The following is a 23420-nucleotide window of genomic DNA, read 5'->3' as shown; positions in this document are numbered from 1 at the left end:
CCTTCTCCGAACCCCCTGATTCCTTCTCTGTACCCCCACTAAGTCCTCCTCCACATTCTGGATACCCCTCACCATTACCTCCCTCTGCTACCCCCTCAACTCCCAAAGGCTGAGATGACTGTGCCTCCAACACCCGTCCCCTCCCCTTCAGACTCCCTGGACTCTCTCTCTCTCTCCCCTTCCCAGCCCCCTCTGCTCAGCCTCCTCTGAGCCAACACCTGCAGCTTCTAACAGACCTCTCCCAGATAGGGAAGCAGAGCACAAATCTATGGTCTCTACCCTGAGACTGGCAGGAGGGAAGGGTCAGAAAGCTCCAGGAAGTAACAACTTCAATGGCCTGCCACACTTTTGATTTTAATATCCTCTGAAATCTCGACAATTTCTGCCAGTGAACTCACAAATAATCTGAAGTTTCATATGTCCAAGCCTTCTTTTCTCTGCGCTCCCATCCCTTTCTCTGTGTTTCCTGCTCCTTTTCCCAAGTCCTCTTGACTGAAGAAAATTCTTCCTCTCCTCCTGCTTCTGTTCCTCCCCTCTTGTGTCTACCTTTTCAGACCTGCCTGAGCACCTTGTCTCCTTTCCTACTTGCCCCTCCCTGTTCTGGCCACCCAGAGTGCCCCACGTCCTCTTCTCCCAATCTGCTCGGCTCACGGGAGGAACCCGAGTCTGCACTCATCTTGCCAGTTGGCAAGCACATGCGATCGCAGAGCCCCCTTCTCCTTTGTCCACTTCAGAACGTGGCCAGGACTGAGGGCGTGGTCCAGATTCATGTTCCCTTCTCTCTCACTGATCTATCTCAGATTGAAAAATGTTTAACCTCCTTTTCTAATGATCCCACTACTTATATTAAGGAGTTCCGATAATTTAACTCAAGTTTATGATTTGTCCGGGCATAATATTTTTGGGTACGCGTATTTCTTGCTGCTCAGCAGCACTCTGACCAGGTTCATTTGACCATCCCTGACCTAAGCGGTTCCCAGACAAGAATCTGGGTGGGGTTATCAAATTGACAATCAAGCAGGGAGGGACAGACATGCCCACCATGACAAAATGCTGCAGTGTGTCCTGGCTGGGATGTAGGCCATTTCCCATAAAGGGGTCAATTTTAATAATCTTAGGGAGATCACTCAAAAGCCTGCCAAGAATCCAGCCACCTTTTAAGCCACTTAACTGCTGCTTTAACCCAGTATACCCACTTAAATCCAGCTTCCCCAGCTGGGGCTACGGTCCTCACTACCCATTTTATTACCCAGTCAGGCACAGACATTACAAAAAAAGCTTAAAAAGGCAGAGCAAGGCCCTCAAACCCAAGTCCAAGATTTAGTGAATATGGCATTTAATGTTTCTAAGGGTAGTGAGGAGCAGGCAGAGTCAGCCCGTGATGCCTGGTTCCAGCTGAAGGTAAAAATTCAAACCCAAGCCTTCGTAGCAGACCTGTGGGCCAGTGATCCCCCGAGGCCCCAGAGGGGCAGCGTGGGGCAGGTGTGTATGGGAACAATGACTGCCACCTGGCGCCTACTTCAAGTACGGCAAAGAAGGGCCCTGATCACAGGAGTGCCCCAGGCCTAGCGCTCCAACTAAACCCTGCCTGGCATGCTGTCAAAGCGGACACTGGATGTCTGACTGTCTTTGGAAAAGCGACAGGCCCTTTGTGTCTCCACTCGGAGGGACTGTTCTTTCAATTATTTACCCACTGTTGGCCCTACAGGGATTGGCCGAAGTCTGAGGAGACCCTGATTAGACCACCCATCATCCTCGCCAAGCCTAGGGTATTGCTCAACATATCATGTGAGTAAATGTCCTTCTTTTCAGAAGCTACCTTTCCTGACCTGCCCTCATTTTCAGGGCTAGGCAGTCCTTCTTCAATTTTAGTAATGGCTATTGATGGCAAGCCTACCTGCCCCAGGTGTACTGGCCTTTTACTTATTCCTTCCTTATAATACCTTCCTGCCCGGTCCTTCTGTTGGGAAGAGACATTTAAACGGCCTCCTTACACCTTACTTTTGGTCCCACAACACCTCTGCTCCTTCCCCTTCTTTCACCCGACCTGGAAGAACCGGCTCTACAGGCCTCCTTGCTTCCCAATGTTTACCCACCATACAATGCCACCTTTCTAACACCCTCATTACTCCTACCCACTCTCCCTGCAACACTCCAATTTTACCAGTAAAGAAACCAAACTGTACTTATCACTTGGTCCAGGATCTGTGCCTCATTAACAAAGCTGTTATCCCCATTAACCTGTCAGTTTCCGACCCCTATACTCTTTTGTCCCACATTGCGCCCTCCACTAGGCCTCTTTCACCATCCCTCTTAATCCTGCTTGTCAGCACTCATTTACCTTTACTTGCAGCCCCTCCTAAAACAGTTCTAAAGCAAACACAGCCCAACTTCTCTCTCCCTCCAAGGCGCCATTATTGCATTCCTTGGTTATCTATTCAGGCCTGTGCCTCACCCCCACCACTCAGGGTTTAACTCTAAACAGATGCTGGGTCATAAAAGACCTCCAACCACCAACTTCAGCTGAACAAGCATAGTTACTCCCCACCCAAAAGTTGAGAAGAGCAGCATTCCTAATCCATCCCGGTCTCTCTAGCCTCCCTGCAGCAACAAGCCCAAGAGTGCAGTTATCATGATAATAAATTGAGGCTAGTAATGCAATGCATAGCTGTATTCCTACTTGTCCTAGTAAACTTTAGTTTTACCTTCTCCCTAGCAGCAGCAAGAATTTCTAGTAAAGCAATGAAGCACAGCATTCTCCAAACACAAAACTTTAACAAAGAAGACCAACTAATCATGAACTCCACCTTGGAGTCTCTCATCTCCTTACAGCAACAGCTTACATCCCTGGCACTGGTAACCCTTTAAAACTGTTGTGCATTAGATCTGTTAACAGGTGACAAAGAAGGTGCATGCATGTTTCTAGGAGAAAAGTGCTGTTACTATATTAATAAGTTGGGAGTTGTTGAGCAAAGTGTTAAGGTGTTAAAAAGTATGGCTGAAGAGATCAAAAGTTGCCACTGAGGTAACACAGCAACGATCCCCTAGTTCCAAAATGCCATGAGATAGTTAAAGTTTATTTTGCCAACCTGGCCGATAAACACATGTGGGGTTAATTGAAGGGCAGAGGGATAAATGGCTCAGTGAATCTCGTCTTTCTAGTTCTCGGGTCTCTTGCTTTATGATGGTCGGACCAGGGTGCAGCTGCCTTAGCCAGTTCTCTGCTTCAGCTGGCAAGGCTCACTTCCTGCAAGAAATCCCCAAGGAGAAGCAGCATGGACCTACCCTGATGCAGCCCTGCCAGTGCTGAGATGCTTACACACTCACTGATTTGGCTTTTCTCCTGCAGTCAGCATCATTGTGCGTGTTTTGTGGGATGGAGAAGGACTTCGTGGATTGGTCTTGGGCATATGGGCTAATGTTGGACTTGTGGGCTTGGGCAGCACTGGGTTGGGATGTTTTCTTGATGTGCACTTACCCTTTGTACAAAACTCTTTTATACATAAGGGTTTATGTGAATTTTTTTCTCTAATGTACCCAGAATAACACACCCCGTTATGTCCTGGGTTATGCCCATAATAGGACCCCTAGTAATAATTTGCTTGCTGTTACTTTTAGCCCCCTGTCTTTTTAAATTCATTCAAGAATGAATGAAAGACATCTCCAATCTAATTGTTAACCAACTCTTGTTACATCCGTACAGTCCCCTACCTGCCAATGCTGGTCCAAACCATTCCAGCCCATAGTGCTCCCCTTTTCCATTGCCCTTTACCAGCAGGAAGTAGTCATATCAGATGCCAACGCCCCTTTTATCACTAAAAAGGCTGGAATGATTGGGTTAAACTGAAGCAGGCCAGGGCCCCACTTCCCTGCACATCCCCAGAGGTCAGCAGCAGATAGTGACAGATAAGATAATCAGTGAAACCAGAAGCTATGGGTTCAAAGAAAGCCTCAAGGAGTTGACAAGCAATTCTTGGGGTGTCCAGACCCCATATGCTAATTGCCATAATTGCCATACATTCCTCACCACCCCTTTAACCGCCCCCTACCCCCACCCCCACCCACCCCGCCACTGCTGAGCATGACTTCTCAGACCTGTTGGCCTAGGTCATGGAACCTCATCCAGGAGCTCCTCTTAATAAAAGCTATTTCTGTTTCTGCTCTCCCTTGTCCTGTCAGATATGTCTGCTGTCTTCCTGTGCTGCACTTTCACCTTTACATATGCCATTCTAATAGTTGGTGTGATGTTTGAACTCTTTTGTGTAGTCACTGTATCAATTCATCTTGATGAGGTTCTTCTTCTTTTTGTCCGACTCTCTAATTTAATGAACCTGATGTCATTCTCTGTAATTTCTCCAACTCTCTAATTTAATAAACCTGATGTCATTCTCAAGGAACTAGTCTCTTCAGATATCATGTCTAAAATCTTCCCATTCTGGCTTCTATGTAGCATTCTGGCTGTACTTCTTCCTAGACAGATTGGCTCTTTATTTGGCCAGTCCATGCAATGTGCAGTATTGTTTGCCATAATTCAAATGTATCCATTGTTCTTTGGTCTTCTTAATTCATTGTGCTTTTGCATGCATATGAGGTGATGGAAAACACTAGGTTAGTTTAGGTACACCTAAGTTCTTAAGGTGACCTCTTTGTTTTTAATACTTTAAAGAGATATTTTGATATGCTGCTTAACAGCATATCTATGCCACTTTTACACCTTTAGAGTGACTTATTAATGGTTACAGTTTGGCACAGTGGGCTCAAATATAATAACAACTGTGAAGATGGTGCAGGCAAAGGTACCATTCCCTCTGTTTAATAAACATACTGTATAAGAACTTAAATTTTGAGCACTTGGTTTGTAGAAGGCTGTAGTTCACAGTGAGAGCCCTAAATCCATTTTGAACCTTGACATAAATTCATCCTCCATTGAGTTCTCAACTGTGATTTTCTAACTCATTCATTTAAAAAAATTAATTAATGTAGCCTATTTATCTCTTGACAAATCATCAAAATACATATGATTAATTGGATGTTCATTCTTTTAAAGACATTTTCTAGGCATTGTGGAGTAGCAGTGAATAAAATCCAAAATTTTTAAAGAATAAAAGTGTTGTGAGAATTCAAAGACTAAAAGGTTCTTTCAATTATGAAAGTCAACTACTTTTTAATAGAGAGGACAATGTTTGAATTACATTTTGCAGAATAGATTTGTAAGGTTAACATTTATGTTGGGCTGAGAAAAAAACTCTCAGGGAAAAAAATCAGAAAAACAAAATGAGTGAATACAAGATATCTAAACATCTCTGTGGAATAGATAACAGAATATTAATTGGTGGTTAAATGGGTAGTAAATTCATTTTATCTCTTGGGCACAGCTAAGATTTGGGACCTGAAAGAAGCATAATCTCTACATTTAAAAGAAAGAAAGAAAGGAAAAAAGGGAAAGAAAGAAAGAAAAAAGATGATGACAAAACAAAGGGAGACTAAATCTAGGGGGCATTAATTAGAAGGCTGTACTTCCAGTGACCAAATGATGGCTATTATAGGGGCCTGGGATGTAGGTTGGTAATAGGATTAAGAAGTTGAATAAGATTGAAAGTCCTAAGTCTCGGGGTCCTAATGAAAAACTATTTAAGACAATTTCAAAACATCTTAACCAGTTTAAACGATTGTAGGTTTAATTCTTCTTTTCTTTCATTTTTCTTCCTTCTGGTGTTTCTCCTTAGTTCACTGGATGAATAACACTGTGTTCTAGACACCGTGGAGAATACAAAGATGACTAAGACATAGATCTTGCCCTTGAAGCATTTACAGGCTGCAAAATCAGTGCTTGAGATAAGAGTCCTTGGGAGCTGGAGAATACATAAGAGCCTTAGCTGCAAGGCCAATCCATTAGCCCAGAAATCAAATGCCACCTTAGAAAGCCCCCAAATGCTTGTTAACTGGATTCTTAGTCAATATCACTTAAGGTGGCTTCCAGTCACCCCCCCCAAATCCTTGGAGTAGGGTACTTTGTTTTTGTTAAAGGTCGATTATCAAGGTAACTCCAAAGCCATCAGGAGACTATATATATATTCCATATTATAGTATATATTCTCTATATCTATATCTATCTACATCTACACACACACAAAGTGTTGACCATATCTGTTTGTTTTTTTGCCATTCAATGTAGCTTTCCATTGCATTAAACTGAAGAAAGGGATCCCCACATTATAAATCATAGAAATAATGCCATAGGCTGTTGCTTTAGAATTCCTGTTATGGTTAGTTCTTTTTGTGCCAACATGACTCCCATAGAAACATGTGGGTGGGGTTTAGCCTGCCATTCAGGTTGCAGCTTGATTGGAGGGCAACCGAGATAAATGGCTCTCTGAAGGATGGCCTCCCTCTTTTTCTCTCTGATTCACCTTCCTACTGACTGCCACCTTGAGTCACCCTGATGGCAGCTAGAGCCCTGGAGGTGCCTCCACTACCATTGGATATTTAAGACTTTTCACCCACTCGCCTGTGATCTTCCTGCATTCTGCATCATTGCATGTGGCTACATGAGTCTGATGAGGGATTTATGGACTAGTATCAGATTTATGGGCTAATATCAGACTTGATCTGGGCTGGGCTGAGCTGTTTTTTTAATATACAATTTACTCTTTGATATAAAGCTCTTTCTTATACGAATGTCCCTGGATTTGTTTCTCAAGTCAGCCCGGTCTAACCCAGTTTCATATAAAAAATGAGATTTCCATTTGAACAAGGAGATATTGGCAATTAAATATCTATTTCATGAACCTCAATCTTCCAGTGGAGCTTCTCATTTAAATGCTTGTTAAAAATTGGCCACTGTGGCCAGTCAGCATGCAGTGTAGCAACAATGAAGCATACAACTTTCCTCTAATTCTTAAATGATAACCCCTCCCCCTGCCCCGCACTATCATGATCCGATTCTACCTTACAGATCTGGCTAGACCAGAGGATGTACACTGGTACAGATAGGAACTGGAAACACAGGGAATCCAGGACAGATGACTCCTTCAGGACCAGTGGTGAGAGTGGTGATACCGGGAGGGTAGAGGGAGGATTGGGTAGAAGGGGGGAACCAATTATAAGGATCTACATATAACCTCCTCCCTGGGAGATGGACAACAGAAAAGTGGGTGAAGAGAGACGTTGAACAGTGTAAGACATGACAAAATAATAATAATTTATAAATTATCAAGGGTTCATTAGGGAGGGAGAAGCGGGGAGGGAGGGGATAAATGAGGAGCTGATATCAAGAGCTTAAGTGACGAGCAAATATTTTGAGAGTGAGGAGGGCAACGAATGTACAAATACGCTTGACACAATTGATGTATGTATGGATTGTGATAAGAGTTGTATGAGCCCCCAATAAAATGATTTTAAAAAATTGGCTACTGTGATGGTTAAATTTTAAGTCAACTTGTATGTATGTGAAGGTAAGGATGGAGTCTAACCTGTTAATCATTCAGAGACTAATGGTGTCTCCTTGGTGATATGGTCTTTTAGTAAGAGATGTGGTGTAGAATTTCTCTTCTTCTTGCCCCTTTCCTTCCTGCTTGACTGGGTCCTGTGTCTCACACCTGGGGCAAGTGGGCCATATAACTACCGGCCCTGGCAGTTGTGACACACTGTCATGTTCTTTTGCATCTTGGGTCCATGGGGCTCTGCACCCACTGGCCTGTGAGCGCCCAGATTCTCACTTCACCTTCCTCCATTGCTTCATCCACTGCTAGATGTGTGTGTATGATGGGCCTACAGCTAGCCTCTGACCCATGAGCTTGAGTTGTACTGGGTTGGGTTGCTTTCTTGATATAATTTTTAAAAATACACAAGTATCACTGATTTTGTTTCTCTAGGAAACTTAGCCTAACACAGCCACTAAAATAGAAACTGCACTTATGTGTACAGTGCAGCATACCCCTGGTAACTTCAAAGATGGTGCCAAACAAGTTTCTTTCTGGTCTCTGGGGCCTAGCCAAAAAAGGAAAAAGGTAGTTAAGAAGCTCTCTTAACACAAACTCCTTTCTAACTTAAAAAAAAAAAATTCCTTTGGCTAATAACCACCATTTCCAAATGTCCTGTATTTGAGCTTAAATTCTGAACACTTAGTTTGCAGGACGTTACAGTGGGAGCCCTACGTTTATTTTGAGTCAACATGAACTCAGTCTCTATTGGATTCTTTCTGACCATCAGCTAATAAGGTAAAAAAAACCTTGTCCATCAGCCAGAGTATGTTTCAAAGTGACTCGCTTGTATGTGCCCTTGTATGATCACTAGTCATAACTCCACTAAGGTAGTTGGAAGGCTCAAGGACTCATTCTGTACATTTCTTGTCCTGTATTACTGTGCTTTCCCCTGCCCAAATCCTTTTCCACTCCACAGCTCAGTCTGGGCCATAGATCTATTGCCAGCTATGGTTTTGTGATGCATTTCCTTTCCTCACATCAGGACCAATAGGATAAATTGGTCCATGATAAATGGAGAAAAGGCTGAAGGTGTCAAGGAATTTGTCTTGCTTGGATCCACAATCCATGCTCAAGAAAGTGCCAGCCAAGAGATCAAAAGACTTTTTCATTATGTAAATCTGCTGCACAAGACCTCCTTGAAGTATTGTAGAGCAAGGTGGTGCAGTGGTTATGAATCCACAAGGTATGCAAAACTACCAGCAATTCTGAGGGAGAAAGACCAGGATTTCTACTCTCATCAAAATTTAAAATCTAGGGACCCCCCCAAGGGTGGTTCCCTGCTGTTCCATAGGGTTGTCACGGGCTGGCATCAACTCGGTGGGAGTGAGAAAACAGATATTACTTTGACGACTGAGGTGCATCTGATCCAAGTAACAGCATTTTCAATCACCTTAAATGCATGTGAAAGTTGATAATTGAATAAGGAAGACCAAAGAAGAGTCGATGCATTTGAATTATGGTGTTGGTAACGAATATTGAATGCATCATTGACAGCCAATAGAACAAATAAGTATGACGTATGGCTAGAATGCTCCTTAGAGGTAAGGGTGGCAAGACTTAGAGAGACTTCCTCTCCTGTCCCTTGGGCATGTTATCAGGAGAGAACAGTGCCTGAAGAAGGACATGATCCTTTGTAAAATGGAAGGACAGGCTTAAAAAGGAAGACCATGGCGAGGACAGGTTGACACAGTGGCTGTCACAATGAGCCCTGCAGACACCATGATGAACTCACACTGATGGTCTCCCTCACCTAGATGCTTGTCTTTGCCTTGTCCTTATTCTCTTAAGGTAAAACAGTTGCTCCTATACAATATATTTGCAGTTAGAGTCTTTTTAACCCCTGTAACTCTACATACCCTGGCAATGGACTGATGGAGACAGTTTCTTGTGCTAACCTTGCCAATCACTAATGACTTGGAGTGGGGACTATGGACACATGGCATATATTTAGTGTTCAGTCTTATGACCTGTAAAATGAGTCTGTTACAGTGATGTAAATACTGGAATACTGTAGATATTTTAAATTAGTGACACTGATACATAGAAAAATGTAGAAGTGCCCACAATCAGATTTCTTGAGGAATTATCTGAGTAGTGGTATCAGAGATTGTTAGTTTCACATTGTTGTTTAGTACATACAATACATTTTAAATAGATTTTAACTTTGCTATTGAGAGGGAAGAATGGCATTTAGCACTGTGATACAACACAGTAATAAAGTTTTGAGATAATGCACAAGAACCAAAAATATATTCATACTAATTGCCTTGTGATTTGGTCTAAATGACTTATCTCAAAGAAATAATTATCAGCTGCAAAACATTACATACTACACTCTCCTCAATATTAAACAAGTTGCAAATGATATAAGAGGTAGAATTTAGTTTTATCACTGATGTTGCACCCCTAAAAGGGTATCTGCATGACTATAGATCTAGGGATGACATAGAAAAAATTTTGGTATGAAATTCAGTAAAAAGATCAGTTACAGTGATTATCATTTTCAAGTGGGTGGGAATGTGAAGGAAATATGTAAAATTTAAAAAAATATATAAGGATTATGGTCACCTTCTAGGTCAATGATCTTCCTTTCATAAACTTTAAAAAGCAGGAGATCTTTTCCCACGTTAAAATTCGCTGATGAAGTGATTTTAGGTAAGTCAGTTAACCTCTGTGCACTTCGGGGTTTGCTTGCTTATCAAATGGGGATCATAACACCTGCTGCCGCCTACCACACAGGGCCGTGTGCGGGCAAAAGGAGGTGACAGTGTTGAAGGTCTTTTTACATCAAAGAATAAGGCGGTATTACCATCACTATTATTTTCAAAAACATTAGCACCATCCTGTAGGTTGACATTGTGCCCTCCCTTTCAAATCAGGGTAAAATTACTTTAGGCATCTCATTACTTTTTAAAGCTTTGTTTCTTTCTAGTTTTAAAGAATCATGAAATACCAGGGTCAGAAAAAAAAAACCCAGAAATAATTTTGTCTAATTCTCTCATTTAAAGAATTACAGTGATTAAAATGAGTGCCAGGGAAGTGAAGCCAACACTGTCCCCCTTGCTCTTGCTGTTAGCTGCCATCAGGTTGATTGCAACTCAAGGTGCCTCAGCGTGTGCAATGTGGAGTTACTCTCCGGCCGCTCAAGCTTCAATCTTTCAGAGGCAGATTATCAGGCCTGCCTTCAGCAGTGCATTGGGGACAGGGTGCCCTAATCGATGAGAAGGAAACCTGGTGGCTGGTGGCATTGGCATAGTGGATTTATGTATTGAGCTGCGAACCTGAAAGTCAGTGGTTCGAATCCATCACCTGGTTTGAGGCAGATAGATGAGACTTTCTGCTCTGTTAAAGATTTACAGCCTTGGAAACGTAAAAGGATAGTTCTACTCAGACCTTTAGGATCACTGTGAGCTGGAATCACTTAATGGTAGGGTTGAATTAAAAGAAACTTAAGTAGATGAGAGCTTACTTTATCCTATCCTCCCATTATTTACTGAGTCCACGTCTCAGGACTCTCAGGCCAGCGAGAAACCTCTATTTCGATCACTAAGAAATTCAATCTCGTCTACTATACCAAGCACTTCCAAGAATACTTTGGATTGAGTTTAGAGGAACTCTCATGAAAATGAAACATTCCATGTTTGGGAAATACCTCAAGACTCGGTCTGATGCCTGATTGGATTTTGACACATCACAGCTCTGGTGTTTTTCTTGGGCCTTTGCCAGTTTCTCCGCTGCAGCAATAGGGCATCCCGAGAGGCTGCAATTACAAAATGGGAATTTAATTGTCGTGTCTGAAATGGTTTCACAATACACTGATCCAATTACCACCTCCCACCTTCTCTCCCTTAGTCCCTACAAGAAGACTCTGAAGAGTAAGAGGAAGATCCTCAAATCTGCCCAGAGTTTTCTTATAAAATGAATTTGGAGAGGGAGTGATTGTCTTTCTTTTATTTGGCAAAGAAATAATACATGCTTCTAGTTTGCATGTTTTCCTTTTGATTTTCAATAGACAATGCTGACAGTACCACGTGTGAAGGGTCCTAAATTCTTTCAAATTATAACCAGTTAAATTTGGTGTCATTTAAGATAAAATAAATTAGTTAAAATGTTAGAAGCAGGTTTTATTCTGTGATAACTCTCACGGCTCATAGCGTGTGTAGCTTGAGCACCTTTTAAGGTGCTCAAGAATGGCAATTAACTGATTGTTACCAGAAGATGGAGCTCTAAGCTGAATCTGTAAAAATTATGGACCCATCGGGCTTTTGCTTGTGTGTCTGATGCTAGAGCTGCTGTGTTTTTTTTAAATAGAAAGATAAATGAAAATGGATAAGACATCAGTATAAGCTTTAGGACTGTAATAAAATGTTTGTTTGGGAATCAGTATTTCAACTTGGTATGTTTGTAAGCGTCTAAAATTTGACTCCTTTGTGTTTGAACTCATTGTTCATTAAAATGATGTTTGCTCTGTGCATATCTAGGTGTGCATCTGTACACCTGCAGAGGGACTCCATCTGTGTGAAATGTCTTGAGATTATATCACTGGTTACATGTTACCTTAAACCATGTCAAACTATCATTTTCTTTTTCTGTAGAGTAAGCAGAGGAAAATTTCTGAAGGGGACAAAAGTTATGATAAATCTCATTATAAATTTAACACAAGTAACTAGACTCACCAGGCAGACAAGCAAAAAGGAAATCAATGTGAAACTTAGTTTCCACCACACAGGGGTGATTTTTTTATGAGTATGGGGAAGAAGATGACGATATAAACTAAGATAAATTTCAACAGAACCATTTTTTGGTTGTGAATAAAAAAGTATCGGATGTGAACTGAATACTATTAACCAGTTGGTAATTCTTAAAAACTCCGAGACAGAAAAAATGAACTGGAGTTTATTGAAAACAAAATTGTGACCCTTGGTCTACTTGTTTGGAGTAGTAATACAATAGAAACTGCTTTACCCAACATGCCACCATCCCAAATATTCAGCTAACCAACACTCTGGGACACCTGCTAGTATCTGGATCACAACTATTCTGACACCAGGGGCCTCCACATATTTACAAGGGGCAGCCGGATTCAGTGATATACAATGTGCAATAATATTTTACTATGTTCTAATTCTTATGATTCACAGGAGTCCAACCTCTTCTTCACCCCTGGAGGACGAAGTAAGCCTTTACTGCCTTGATTACGTGGTATAACTGGTTGTGGTTATAGTTTAGAAATTATACCCAGGATGGCACCTAGTAGGGGACTCTTATCCCCTTATGACAAAATCGTTGAGGCATCTGAAAACAAAATCAATCTGCAAGAAAGGAATCGAGTATTTGCTTTCCCCGCCCAATGCATGACAGTACTCTTCATTCTTTAAAGATGACACACTTAGCACCATCTGTCTCCTTCGGCAAGAAAGAAATGTCACATGACCAAACACTCCGTCAGAAGGGTTTGCCAGGAATGTCACTGTTGGGAAACGCGTTCCCGCTAGCCTAGAATCCAGCCATGCGTTGCTTACCTTCGGTGAGAGTTCCTGTTGCTATTTACATGCCCTCGCCCTGTGCAGCCTGGAGTAGGACACTTGAGAACATTTTCATGCATGGCAAGAACTTGACAAGGAGAGGCAAAGAAAACAGCCCAGTATTAAAACACAGAAATGTTCAGAGCACAAGAATATGCAATCATTTTAACAAAGGCTGGGTTAGTTTACACGGGACAGTCCTACACACATTTGTGATGGGCATGGCCAGGAAAACACATGTAGAAAAAAAGAGAAGAATCTTGTTTTGACCTTACTCTAATTGACATGCAAAACAGGCTGTGCTAGAAGAGGGGGGTTATAGAGGTTAGAAAATGTAATAATTAAAAGGTTTCAAATAGGATAGTAAAGCATGGGGCTCCTGATATATTTTCCACACATAAGCACTGAATATTGATTAGCCATGTAAAATCATGTAAATTGTTAATTTTAAAATGCCCAATCTTAGGAAGCACACAGGATTATGAAAGTGTAGTGGTCATGGGTGGATAGAAGACTCCCAAACTTATTTTAAAGTAAAATAAATTTAAATGATATATTTTTTCCCATCAAGGAATTAAGTAATTTCTTATTCTTAAATAGAATGAGCAGAACAGCAGTTTTTTGCAATGCACATTAGCACAGAGGGAAGATAGCATGGACATGCTCTCCTATGCTGCATGGACACTGCTAGCCTGTGATTAGCTGACAGTTGTCTACATCTAACCACCAAACACGGTGAACCTGTGCTTGTTGGCTAATTCTTCCACCTCTGATACTTTGTTCATATTTTACTAACTTGGATTATGAGAGATGCCTTCCATAGTCTAGTGACGCATGTGGACAATCAAGTGGACTGATCCATAGCACTGGCCCCTTCAGTAAGATGCTTCACTCATTTCAGTTGTCCATAAATTGCAGGACTGTATAATAGCAGGAATGCCAGTAGGAGCCACTCCTGTCAGTAATGTTTGCCTAATGTCAGATGAACATGGAAGATCCATCAAAATTAGATCTGCCCTCCAAATAATTAAGTTAATTATTATACAATTTTCTTCTCAAGGAGAATCTCTTGCATTCTCTTAAAAGTTACAGGTCTTATTTCACCACTGTGTCCGAGTTCCACGCATTGTTTCTGCTATTTGATTCCATGTCCTTTTTCTTTACTGGGCTCAATCTGAGTCAAAATTGACTCAACAATACACAGAGACTGTATCTGTTCTTTAGAGACAGAGCCCAATTTAAATTTTCCCTATAGCTCCTGGCTAAGGCATCGTTGATTTCCTCCTCCGGGTCATGGTTGATTTCCAATAAAGAATGATCACAGCAATTGAGAGTCCATTGATGGTTCTTTTGGGGACATGATGAAAGCGAGGCTAGAGGAGATCGCTTTGCTGGACTCTTCGGGGTTCTCTGATTCTGGACTCTGCTGCGAGAGGCAGAAGGCATCTCTTTCCTCTCTTACAAAGAAGCTCTTCAATGTGCACCCTTCTCTGCCCTCTTTCCTCTCCAGGACCTTGCTTCAATACATCATCGATGTCTTTATTCTTTATCATTTCTCTGTTATATTGTTACAAAATTGCATAAATACTTTCAGACACGTAGCTTCTCTCTTCTGTTAAAGCCTCTTTCACTTGGTTGTCATGCTAAACGTTTGACTATGGTGTCATCTTGGAAGCTAGCACACATCCTCGTTGATTGTGAGGATATCGATCGCAAACCGATCATATTGATCTTTTCTACTAAGTGGAGACCTAGTCATCAAATCACCATCAAGTAGGACTCGTGTCTGGGATGGTATTGATATGCTGTGATTTGACATAGTCTTTACTTCTGTTTCCTCTGTCTTACACATATATCTCAAACTTCTGTGTTATCATGAAGTCTTTATCTTTTTGCTGTCGAGTTGTCGACGTTTTCTGTATATTCTCGAGATGAGACTCTTGCTGGATGGGTCATTGCCAAGTGCTTTTTCCTAGTTTGTTGGTTCTATTAAAAAAACTCTTTTAGGACAATATTTGGATGAACATAGTATTTACTTCCTAGTAAATCACAGTTCAATTATTTTCCCATCTTCATTTATCATTAGTTGTGCCAAATGGGATTTTTATGCTAAAATTAGGACATCCTAACAAGGGTAGTGGTTCAAACCCACTAGCCACTCCAGGGGAGAAAAATGCAGCTGTCTGTTTAGGTAAATATTTATAGTCTTGGAAACACCCTAGAGGGTCACTATGAGTCTGAAATGGAACTTTGTAACTTTAGATTTGGCATTCAGGTCTTTTGATTCATTTTACGTTAGTTTTTGTGCACAGTGTGAAGTACAGATCCTGTTGTTTCATTTTTCTGCAAAATGAATAACCAGTTTTGTCAGCACCATGTGTTGAAAAGACTGTCCCCCCTCTCCCCGCCCTACCCCTTTGAATAGACTTGGTTTAGTCCTTTGTGGAATATCAGCTTTCTATTCAACAGTTGGATAGATCGACCTCTGGGTTTCCAATTCAGTCCCACTGGTCTGTATGCCTGTCATTGAATCAGTCTCCGGCTGTTTTGACTACCAGAGCAGGGTAGGAGAAGCCTCCTACTTTGATTTTCTTCGTCAGTGTTGCTTTAGCTATTTGGGCCTCTTTTCTTTCCAAGTAAAGCTGGAGCTTAGTTTCTCCAACTTGATAAAGAACGTTGTTGGGGCTTTGTGGTGCAGTGAGTTGCATGATGTGACCATTCTACTGTGTGTGCAATTCCCACACGCAAGTGTGACGTGCTTATCCACCCCGGCCCCCCTACCCCAACCTCCAGGGGAGTGGTAGCTTGTTAATAATGTAAATAAGGAGAGTGGCATGTGGGGCCATCCAGATACTTTGTATGAAAACCTAACATGGGATTGGTCAATTTTGTCATCCTGTTAGTCTTAAACTGAGCCATTGCAGGGAAATGGAAATATCATTACTATCGAGAAAAACCAGCCAGGAATGGAGTGCATACTTTGTACCCATGATACCACACTTAATTCAGGAGAGACAGCTGTGGCATGGGAGATGACGCAAGGTGACAAGCAGCAGAGGCAGAGACTTGATGGCAGCCGAGGTGGCACAGCTGAGAGATGGGTGCAAGACAGAGTGGTGTAGCTGAGAGATGGGTGCAAGATAGAATGGTGTAGCTGAGAGATGGGTGCAAGACAGAGTGGTGTGCTTCTTGGCTCATGGAGACGAAAGTTCCCCTCCTTCTGGCAGATGATTGCTAGTGGAGTGGGGTGCCTTTGAGCACTTGATAGAGCTAAGTTTGTCCTTGGAGTTATAGCTGAGTGTGTTTTTGGGCTGAAGGTTAGTGGCAGACTAGGATGCTTATGGGCATTAATTGGCAGAACCAATAGAGCCGGGTAATCCAAAGCCAAGGGTCTGCATGGTGAAGAGTAGGTGAAGGTCAGCAAGAGGAGGCATGCCTGTGGGTGTGGGTGAGAAGAGTCTGTCCTGATCGAAAACTCTATCTTGAGTTGCTCCTGTTCTGAGTCGTAACTTATTTCATTCCCAATGAGCCCCATAATTAGAATGCTGGCTGTGAGTTCTCTGTGGCCATTTCAATGAGTGATCAAATCTGGAAAAGAATTAGAGAGGACTCTGGGAGTGATGGATGGTTTCACAACTGGTAATGATTGGAGGGTAAATACACGTCTCCTTTCTGTCTCATAGAAATAAAGCCCTGGAGAGTTGATGGTAGCATTCTTCATTCTCCTTTTCCTCTGTTTTAGAGGAGGTCTGATACAACTTCAGATGCACATTCTTTTTTATACACTTGGATTAGTGTTGCATTGTTCTAGATTACTCTATCGTCCATATTTTCATAATGTTAATCCATGAGCACAAAATGTTCTTCCATTTATGTAGATCTCATAGTTTCTTAAAAAGTGTTCTACAATTTCCTTTGTATAAGTATTTTACATGCTTCGTTAGGTTTATTCCTGGGTATTTTATTCCTTTGGAGATATGGTAAATGGTATTGATTTCTTGTTTCATTTTCCGAGTTCTCTTTGTTCCTGTAGAGGAACCCAAATTATTTGTCTATTGATCTTATACTCAGCCACTTTGATGTACACTTCTATTAGTTCTAGTAACTTTTTTTGTGGAGCATTTTGGTGATTCTCTATGTGTAAAATCATGTCACCTGTGAATCAGGAGTTTTACTTTTTATTTTCCAGTTTGGATACCTTTCCTCCTTATTGTAACAGCAAATATGCTTCCAGTGAAATATTTAATAAGAGTAGTTTATCGCAGGCGTCCTTTTCTCATTTCTGTACTCAAGAGTAATGCTCTCCACCTTTTACCATTGAGAGCAATGCTGACTGTTCGCTTTGCATGGATAGTCTTAATTATGTTGAGGAATTTTGCTTCTATTCCAATTTTGCTGAGTATTTTTTTAGTCGGGAAAAATGTTGGATTTTATCAAATGTCTCTTCTTTATCAATTGAGATAGTCAATTCTTTTACCATTTTTTAAAAATGTGATCCATTACATTAATCTTCTAATGTTGAGCCATCCTTGCCTTCCTGGTTGAATTCCATTTGATTATGATGTATTATTTTTCTGATATACTACTGACATCTGTTGGCTAGACTTGTGTTAAGATAGTGTGTCTATATTTATGAGGGATATTGGTTGTTAATTTTCTTTTATATTTGTGCCTTTGCCTGTCTTTGATATCAAAGTTATACTGGTTTCATATAATAAATTGGGGAGCATTACTTCCTCCCCCAACCCCACAGCATGCACACACACACACACACACACACACACACACCTATATTCTGAAATAGTTTTTTTTTTTTTTTATTCTGAAATAGTTTAAGTAGGATTGGTGTTATCTCTTTTGTGAATGTTTGGTAGACTTCTCCAATAAAGGCATCTGAGCTTGGTTTTTGTTTTGAGGTACCCCCCCCCCCATCTTACCTCCTTCTCCTTCTTTTAAAAAATGTCCTGTTTATTTTCTTCTGTTGTGGACCTAGTCAGGTTTCCCATATCTTATTGTTGTATTATATGGGTGTACTTCAAGAAAATTTCCATTTATTCTAAGTTTTCAAATGTATTGGCGTATGCTTTTCCATGATATTCTGTAATTTTCCTTTCTTTCACTTAGTTCTGTTGGAGTGCCACCCATTGTATTTATGCTTTTGGTTACTTACATTTTCTCTTTTCTCCTTTGTTCATTTGACCAGTGGGCAGTTAATTTTATTGGTCCTTTCAAAGAACAAACTTCTAGTTTTATTATTTCTATCTCATTTACTTTTGCTCAGACGTTTATTGTGTCCTTCATTACTGTGGCCGTCTTTCTTCACTTTCTGTTTGAGTTGTAGGGTTAAGCTATCAATTTGACCCTTTGTCCTATTTTGATGTGGGCATTTATTAATATAAATTCTTCTCTGAGTGATACTCTTGCTCTAGTTAAATTTTTTGATATGCTGTGTTTTCATTCTCATTTAGTGTTAAGAATTTTCAACTTAGTTTTTAATGTTTTCTATTAGAGAACAGTTTTATAGCTAGATTTATTTAGTTTTCATGCATTTAATTTTTCTTATCTTTCGGTTGGTGAATTCTAGTTTCATAGTGTACTGATAAGAGAAGGAGTTTCGTGTTATTTTGATATTTTAACACTCATTGAGACTATCTTTGTGGCTTCAATATGTCCTATCCTGGAGAACGATTCATGTGTACAAGAGAAGGGTGTGTACTGTGCTGCTGTCAGGTGGTGGGTTCTATGCATGTCTATGGGGTCAAGGGGGTGGTTGTATTATTTAGGCCCTCAATATCTTTGTTGAGTTCTTTTTTGGTTTCTAGTTTCTCTGTCTATTATTGAGAGTGTGCTAAAATCTCTTTTCAATTTGGTAGAGTTTATTTTTTGCACTTTGGAACTCTGTTATTGAGTCATGACCCACGGAACCACTGAGGAATGGTAGACCTCTACAGTCAGTGATTAACATCCTTACCCATACTCACCTACTGCCAAGAGCATACCCTGCATCCACATCCAGTAATTGGCTCTCGAGTACCTAAATAACACCCATAATATTCCCATCATGACCATCTACAAGTCCACTTAATGACAAACTGTAGTTCCTAGTTGCAGAACGAGTGGCCTGGAAGTCAATGTCATCAGTCACTGGGACAGTGCAGGTGGGATGGGGAAATGCCTTCAGTTTCAAGTTGATGGCTGGTTACACATCACACATTGTTGAGGAGTTAGGGTTACACGTGCTGCCAGCTGCCATTCTAGGTCAAGGTAGAGCATACCAGTGGATGTCAAGGTCGAGGGGTAGATGGCTAAGAATGATTCCCATATGTTCTAACTTTCTTCAGTGGCTCAGTGGGCAAAGTGCTGGATATGCACATGACAGATCAACTGGTCAGGGCTGGTGGGTTGGATGTGTTGGCAGGTGGGCTTGGACTGGGTAGCTGGATGCACAGTGCACTTTCCTACCACTTACTGGGTAGGATAGGGTTGGAGATGGAGGATGGGACTGGGTGTGTGTGGCATGGTGATTTTTCTTTCTGGCTGCAAGGCTGGAGAGTTTGTGTTGCCAATCACAACACAAGGTGGGTGGAGGAAGAGGATGTTCCTCTGTTCATAGGGTGAGGGCTTTCATATTTTTAGTTGGCTTCAGCCAGTGGTGATTAGGTCCTGGTCCTAACCAAGTGGGAGTCGGGGTGAGTAGGCTGTCTGTAGTCTACCCAGAGGGGAGACTTTCTGCTGACCCTCTCTGGTGGTCAGAGACCACCACTGGTAAGTAACTCTGTCTCTGGAATGTGACTCCTTATCTGCTTTCTGGAGGCCAGAATCCCTGGTTTTCTTGCCCTCCCTCATGCACTGTTTCTCTTCAGATGTGGTTCATATCCCGCTCCCTTTGTTCCGCACAGTGGATGTCTACGCAGTTTGTCTGTCTCTTTTGGGATTTCTGTGGCATTGACTTCCAGCACTTCTTATGTGGCATCATTGGTGACTTTGTCTCAAGCTAGCCATGCTGTGCTGGTCCAGGTGGCAGGTCAATTTCTGCTCTGTATCTATCCTTGTTTACTGTTTATAATCAGTTTCTTATTCTAATCAACACTTCCTAATTCTTTATCATTGAACTTGCTGGTAAGGCTTTCAAAATCACAATCTTATCTATTTTACCTGGTTTCTTGAGTCTTTGCAGTAAAGCATAGGCCCCCAAATTTATTTAGCCTACTGCCCTCTTTCAGAAAGCAAAAACAAAACAAAACATGATGCTCCCTGGCAATAAAAATCTTTTACAATATAGTCCATCAACCAGGATAAAGTGTCCTTCTGCAGGTCCACTGGGTCATTCCAGCACTTCCCAGGGGGCGCTATTATCCACATTAGGGAGCACTGCTGTAGAGGGACAGACTAAGCCACTATCTTGCTTCATCTCTAAAACTTCTGGACTATGCATGGCTCCTGCCCCTCTCTACTATTCTAATATATTTCTTTTGCATGTCAGCAATAGTCTTTTGAGCAATAAATCGAAAATAAAAAACAGTTTCATCTCTGTAGGTTGTACTTCTTTAACACCTCAGGCATCCTCTTCAGATGTAGAATTTTAACAGAAAAACCCTAATCTATCATTATCTCTTTTTCCTCTCTGACTTCTCCTTTACTGATTTCTCTTCCCTCTATAAATATATGCCTACATTCTCCATTATTTCGCTCATTTTTTGTTCCAAATTTAACCTTTCCTCCGGGCAAATTTTATTCTCAGTTTCTATTTATACTGTTAAAAGTATGGTATCTAAATAGATACATCCATATCTAAAATTTTCCTGGATCACCTCATTTATGTTCCTGAAATTATGCTGTAAATATCATTATGTGTCAGGTGCTTTTGAGTTGGTTCCAACTCCGAGTGACCCTATACAGAACAGAGCAAAATATTATCAAGTACTGCATCCTCATCCTCAGTTACTGCTATGTGTGTGCCCATTGCAGTCGCCACTATGTCAACCCAGCTCCTTTAGAGTCGTCCTTCAGTTCGCTGAACCTCTACTTTTCAGAGCATGATGTCCTTCTTCAAGGACTGGTCTCTCTTGATAACCTGTACAAAACACCTAGATAAAGTCTCACTCTCCTTGCTTCTCAGGAGCATTCTGGCTGCACTTCTTCCAAGAGGGATTTGTTCAATCTTCTGATAGTCAATGATAGTTCATATATCATTGATATAGTTCATATATCATTGATATATTCCATGTATCATATACTATAACTCAAAGGTGTCTCTTCTTCCTTAGTTATTGTCCAGTTTTTTTATATGTATGGGGTGACTGAAAAAGCTTCGGACAGGCATGCTTAGTTCTTAACATTTTTAAATGATATTTTCAAGATATTTTTTGCAGCAGATTTTCCAATGCAATACATCTTCTGATTTATTGCCTACACTTTCATGGCCGCTGGTTTTAGATCCAAGTAAAATGAAATCCATGACAACTTAAAACTTTTCTTCATTTATCATGATGTTACTTATTGGTTCATGGTGAGGAAATTTTTTTATATATAATGGAATGGTATCCATACTGACGGCTTTGATCTTTCTAAGTAAGTGGTTCACATCTTCACTTTCAGCAAGAAAGATGAAGTCGTTTGTAGATTGTTACAGAATCTCCCCCTGATCTTCATGCTGCGTGTTTCTTTCTATAGTCCTGCTTCTCAGATTGTTTACTCAGCATGCAGACTGAATAAGTATGGTGAAAGGCTACAACCTTGACATATATTCTAATTTAAAAATATGCAATACCACGTTGCATTTCAAATTTAAATTAAAAAATCCAAACTAACTATTTTCCCTAACAAACATGCTTCTGTTTCTCAAGTCACTGTATTTATTATCATCTCATCCCTGTCGGTTATGAAGAGTAGATGTCTTAAAATCATCTCAGTCTTTCCTTTTTCGTGGCCACGTACATTGGTTTTTAAGTTCTACCAACCCTGTTTCTAGAATGTTTCATAAATTTGACCTAGACTTTTCATTTCCATTGTCACTTGTTCATTCAAGACATGACTTTTTCTGAATCATCATAATAGCCTTTATAAATTTCCCTGTATTCATTCTCCCTGACAAAGGACAACCTCATGGAGTCAACCTCATTGACTGTCTCTGTTGGACTGTCTCTGATGAATCCTTCCAGAAGTCACCTGTGATGCCTCGACAGGAGGGCTTTGAGTCCCTATTATGCAATCATCACGTTCTCTATTGTGCTCAAGCCTATGTCTTGCCACTTGATTCTAAACCCTTGGGGGACTCGAGCAGCGTCTCCTTCATCTCAGTGTGACTGAACACAGTGTGTTGCAAATGTTAAAGTTCATTACCAGAGTCAACTGAACAGAAATGATGATTAGATAAAACTGGTTTAGAGGGAGAAAAAGAAAAGGGAAAGAAAAAAAGAAATTTCTTCTATGCTGCCCTTCATTTTTTATTTTTTGCACTTACATGATTTTAAAAAGAACCATACAGGAGCAAATATTTTAAAATATTTTCTAAAGATATTCTGGAATATTAATACCTCTGTCAGATTGGTGACAGATCTGAGTTCTCACATCCTTACAGGCTAATGTTACATTGACATGATCTGACCCATGGTTCATACTTAAAAGTGTAATATCCAACTTGTCAGAATCCGTATTTCACTTAGATGTATTTTTTCCCTGTGAAAATTTAGAATTGGTAGAATTTATCAAAAAGGAAATGACATTATATTTTGAATAGAAATATATATATGCCTTAAAGAAAAATTATGTGTAAGAGCTCTTTCTTTTAAAATATTAATCCCCATGCCTCATTTTCTAGATGAGAAAAATAAAGTACAGAGAGTTTATAACATGTCCAATATCACATAGCTTGTTATGAGTGAAATTGGAATATCAAATCCAGGTCCCAGAGGAAATGGACAGGCTTGGGAATCAGGTAGATCTGGATGTAAATCTCAGATCTGCTATTCACTTGGCAAGTTAGTGCTTCCACAGTTGAATTACAAACAAAAAATGAAACATCCTCCATCTATGCCAAGCCCTGTGCTGATCCCTGGAAAAAAGGATGACGTCTCTGATCCACATTTTCTCATCTGAAAACAGGGATCATACTATTCTTCAGGGTGCACGTGGAGATTAAATGAGTTAGTGTATGTGGGTGTAAGCCTGACACAGTGTATGTTCGGGAAACAGAAGCTATTGTTTGATCATGCTGTCTCCCTGCTCATGTAACACACGGGATTATATCCATTCGCTTAACTACTTTTGGTTTCACAGCTATTCAAGTTTGTTCACCATCACAGTCACAAGAAGCAGCTGTTTATTATTTTGAGGAGCCATTTGAAAACATTATCACCTGAAATATCGCACCCGAAAACATTTAGCTCACTTGGTTTCTAAGTCTCAAGTA

General features: G+C 40.7%; 1 protein-coding gene across 19 annotated transcripts in view; it reads right to left on the bottom strand.

Moving 5' to 3' along the window:
- The window catches only part of MYT1L (myelin transcription factor 1 like), a 723101-nt gene that overhangs the window by 157183 nt on the left and 542498 nt on the right, over nt 1-23420 (bottom strand). For all 19 annotated transcript variants that reach the window (XM_045294233.1, XM_045294236.1, XM_045294234.1 and 16 more), the window contains 2 exons: nt 13007-13097; nt 11137-11244 (listed from right to left, as the gene is read on the bottom strand). In XM_045294233.1, the coding sequence (XP_045150168.1) occupies nt 11137-11244; nt 13007-13097 (199 nt within the window). The remainder of the gene's footprint in view (nt 1-11136; nt 11245-13006; nt 13098-23420) is intronic.

Source organism: Echinops telfairi, unplaced genomic scaffold, assembly GCF_000313985.2.
Source record: "Echinops telfairi isolate 266 unplaced genomic scaffold, ASM31398v2 ScPeMD7_3509;HRSCAF=4178, whole genome shotgun sequence".
NCBI lineage: Eukaryota > Metazoa > Chordata > Mammalia > Afrosoricida > Tenrecidae > Echinops > Echinops telfairi.
Note: the sequence above shows the minus strand (reverse complement) of the source record. Positions and strands in the feature narration are given on the sequence as shown.